Source organism: Histoplasma capsulatum, genomic scaffold (genome assembly GCF_000149585.1).
Source record: "Histoplasma capsulatum NAm1 scaffold_2 genomic scaffold, whole genome shotgun sequence".
Classification (NCBI taxonomy): domain Eukaryota; kingdom Fungi; phylum Ascomycota; class Eurotiomycetes; order Onygenales; family Ajellomycetaceae; genus Histoplasma; species Histoplasma mississippiense.
In genome coordinates this window covers 2,227,625-2,231,776 of record NW_001813981.1, presented here as the reverse complement: position 1 = coordinate 2,231,776, position 4,152 = coordinate 2,227,625, and the positions used below count along the sequence as shown (strand labels likewise).

Genomic DNA, 4,152 nt, shown 5'->3' with positions numbered 1-4,152 from the left:
GAATCGGCAGTTAATTTTTGGTCTCTAGATTTCTATCCCAGTTTCCCGCGTTAAGGATAATAATAACGGCTTCGAATATCTAACTTAATTATCGATATCGAGGGAACTCGTCCATAATTTATTAATTTCATTCCCACACCTTGTCTCGCTCATGTCCAGATCGCGGATTTCACCATTTTCGCATAACAGCAATCCTTTGGGAGTTGTTATAAAAAACACAATAGGTCCTGATCTAATAGAATAAATCCAATCTCGATACCAGATAGCACCTAAAAGACGCCAGGAATGATTCTCCATCGGACTTTCTCACAGTATTCCTCCCAGGTCTTCCCATATTTCCTGGCGCATCGCTGCTCATCTCGATAGCACCGGTGGACGAGTATCGTTGTCATGAATATGGCGTATGTCCACGGGAGCAAGTGAGTGAACCCGCAGGTAGCACACATTGCGTAGGACAAGACGAGATCACCCAAGTAGTTCGCATGACGGACAACTCCCCACCATCCTGTCATGAAAAGAATGCGCAATGGACGCTTCAGCAATGAAATTCACAACTACTACAGGTGGCAGTTTTAAAAAAGAGCGCTGGCATAGTGTTTCAACGTACCGGAACATAGAATAATAGATTTGTGCGTCGATCCATCTGTGGTCTTATACTTGCATTGGATATACTTTGGCGCCTTCCCCCATATTAAACATTTGCCCTGGGTTTCACGCACGAGGTATTTCTGGTCATTTGCGGACCGGAACAGAATATATCCACCAAGCCCAGTGGTCAGAATCGTAGCTGCAGCAATAGGAGAGAGAGACACTGGGTGAATTGCTAGAAATTGGGGCTGCAAGGTGTAGATGGTGGGAAGCCAGGCTGCCGAGCCCCAAGCTAAATAAAATCCGACATGGTCATGAGCCATATCGAGGGTTTTGAGGTACCTAACTCGCATTTATTTTTAGATGAGACATTTCAAAATTTTGCCTTCGCAGAAAACACACACCAATGCTCATTGAAGAAAAAGTCTATAATATAAACCAGGTGAAGGATGTCGGCAGTAATAATTGAGCTCGTAATGTATCCGTGCCGTAAAAACTGGAGCGCGGTGAAGGACATGTCACTATGAAAAATAGCATTGTTGTTAGTTAACTCATCCAACGCCAACTAGGAAAACATTTGAGGGTCTCACATTAATATCCAACCAATAATACCAGGACGGCCATTGTGGAAAAGTTTCATGTCCCATGATTGGCCCAACCGCGGGTTGAGCTCGATTCCCATATACAAGTCGTAGATGGGAGACCCTGTGGAAATGTCAGTGTGGCAAAATTCTAATAATAGAGTCAACGCTGCGTGATCTAACCGCTGAACTTTCTGTCTTCTGGATGTGATGGCGCAAAGTGGGCTTTAAGGTAGAAAGCTAGAGCGAGAAACAAGCCGTAAATATTGAATATGGCGAGAAATGCACCCCAATTTGTGGCGACAAATGATGAAGCAAGAATACCACCCCGCAGACTTATCGCGCCAAACAGGAGCACAGTGACAACGACAGCCAACAACCCGTTGATTTTGTACTTGAGGATATTTCCAGCAGGGGTGGGCTGTCCTTCATACGTAGACCCTGGGAGAAAACTGTACAGTAGCGCTTGAAAAAGAACCCAAGCTCCGTAGACAAGAGTAGCTCTCAGATTAAGGACGGGGCAGTATTCGCGATAAAAGGAAATGAACCCCTTGTTCCTGAGCGCCACGGAGGCTGACAATAATGAGCCATCAAAATGGTGTAGCGTCACATACCAGAAGATAATGGCAGCAGGGCATGCCAGCATTATCGCAAGTGAAAGTGCACCCCGAAATCGAGGGACATGGCTCCGCCTGCCCCAGGATGGGATAACGTCCTTTGAAATACGTTGAAGTTTATAGCCTTTCTGGTCCGAATGGCAAGGAGGGCCACTCGAAATGATATCCTCCATCTTCTCAATCAAATGTGGCATCGGACCAACGTGTAGCTGTGATCAACGGCAGACGGCGAAGGGATTTTCTCGACGTGGGAGGCTGTGGATTGTGGACGGGACTGCGTTGAAATAGGCTGGAAAGGAACCGTTCAACATGGATCTAAGTCAGACGAGACGCGCAGCAAAACTTTATATTTCGAGTCAAGTGTATGAAGGGGCGAATGGGTCCCTCAGAGGCACGGATCTGGTACGACGCCAGGAGCTGTCTCATGGTTGGAACAAAACACTTCCACCTGCATCCCGCCCGGCCTCGCATCCTGCAGCCGCGTCCTGGGGCCAGTGCCACCCTTTCTTCCTGTCTTCCGATGGTCATGCAGGTGCCAGGCGGACAACAACAACAACAAACAACAAGAACAACAACAACAAACAAAAACAACAACAGCAACCAGTTCTCGGCATTTGCAGCTCGCAGTCCTTCTGAATTTTGAGGCCAATAATACAGAGTGCATAGTACATACATAGTTTCCCCTCTTCTGCAGATCAGCGGTCAACAGAGAATATTGCTACATGTGGCATCGAGCTTCGAAGCTATCAATAGGTTTGTATTATATAATTTTACGTGTCCATACGGCAATTAAAGCGGGGGTCATACAAGCAATCCAGTATAGAATTAGGCCCCCGAATACAACAACAATTTAGTGATTAACTTATTATTCGCTGTTCTTCTGCATTGAACATTCACGAGTCGAGGTTCATTCGGTGAAGGAGCTTGGATGTTGATAGCTCCAGCACTAGCCCCCGGTCTAGGTGCAGATTGAAAATCCACCTTGGGTAGGGGTCCGTGGCGGCGAGATCACGTGTTGCTCGTGGGTGTTAGTGGGCACTACGGCTACTCTATCACGTGACCCCAACATATTGTATTGCTCTCGCGTAGTAATGACAACCAACGTTATCCTCCTACAATGGGAGAATTCACCTGCAACATTCAAGCATTCAGCATTCAACACCATGCCACCATTATAGCATTCCTGTAGGTTAAGACTGTGTATAGTAGTTTCTATAATCTGGCGCACTTCAATTTGGCCAACCTACTCTACCTCTTTTCCGAGAGACCGGTGGGACAAGATGCATCCTGCAAGACGGGCATATGTCAATGATGCCACAGAGGTAGGCATTTTGAGACCCGCGCATTGCCATTCCTTACAGTTATATATACCCTCCTATCCGTATGGAATTGTTCACACAGAATTCCCTTAAAAGAACATTTGCGCTTCCAGCCGTTTTCATTGCTTATGTTAGCTGATCAGTGCCATGCCCCTTGGAATATAGGATACGGAAATGGGGATTGATTTAAATGCTGTCCGTAAGTAACAAACAAATGAACACATTACTGTCGCACTTCTTGTTTATTTATCCTCTAAACTTGCGGATGGCTAGTGTACTGATATTCTGTTTTCCGGAAGCTTAGCGATCGACCGGGACTATGACATGCCTGCTGCTGCTGCGGGCATCCCCCCTGAGAAAGCTTCTGCTATCCTGTCGCAATTTTCCCGTCGCAGAAGAGCTGCCGCAATTGCCGTTCCCACCGAAGATAGTCGAGTTCGTGCCAGATTACGCGAGCTTGGACATCCCATCACCCTCTTCGGCGAAGATGCTACAGATAGACGAGACCGCTTACGTGAGCTATTGACGGACCTCGAGGAGCATAAGGAGGCTGTTGACGCGGCTGCTGCTGAAGATGGAGAGGATGTATCTATGAAAGAGGGAAAGGACGGCGATGAAGAAGAGGCAGAAGGTGAAGAAGAATTCTATACTGCTGGTGGACCAGAATTATTAGAGGCCCGGCAGAAGATTGCTAGGTATTCACTACCACGCGCGAAGGCCAGGGTTGAGCGGCAGAAAGAAGAATCTACCATCCCGCTACGGACACATATCAAACATCGCAAAGCCGTGAAAGAGAAATTACAGAGTTTTGATCTCTATGGTTCCCAAATCGCGGGCGAGCGTCCAGTCAGCATTTTGCGCTTTGCTCCGGATGGTCAGACCCTAGCAGCGGGAAACTGGGGAGGAGGCATTAAACTTCTCAACGTGCCAAATTTAGATGAAAAGGTTACATTACGGGGCCATACCGGATCGCGTTGGAGGAATTTCATGGTATCCAGTGCCACGAATCCCGAATCTACGTATCAGAGTCATCTGTCAACCTAGCGT

At 47.2% G+C, this 4,152-nt stretch overlaps 2 protein-coding genes across 2 annotated transcripts; one reads left to right on the top strand and one right to left on the bottom strand.

The window, feature by feature from the left end:
• Window positions 1-269: 269 nt before the first annotated feature.
• On the bottom strand, window positions 270-1,815 carry HCAG_02739 (conserved hypothetical protein; the record flags this gene model as incomplete). The annotated part of the gene is made up of 5 exons (XM_001542518.1): window positions 270-505; window positions 608-930; window positions 993-1,109; window positions 1,179-1,293; window positions 1,353-1,815. 5 exons carry the CDS (start codon window positions 1,813-1,815, stop codon window positions 270-272), a joined length of 1,254 nt encoding a protein of 417 aa, XP_001542568.1.
• Window positions 1,816-3,066: 1,251 nt separating this feature from the next.
• HCAG_02738 (predicted protein) lies at window positions 3,067-4,149 on the top strand (the record flags this gene model as incomplete). The annotated part of the gene is made up of 3 exons (XM_001542517.1): window positions 3,067-3,108; window positions 3,271-3,304; window positions 3,410-4,149. 3 exons carry the CDS (start codon window positions 3,067-3,069, stop codon window positions 4,147-4,149), a joined length of 816 nt encoding a protein of 271 aa, XP_001542567.1.
• Between the last annotated feature and the right edge of the window lie 3 nt (window positions 4,150-4,152).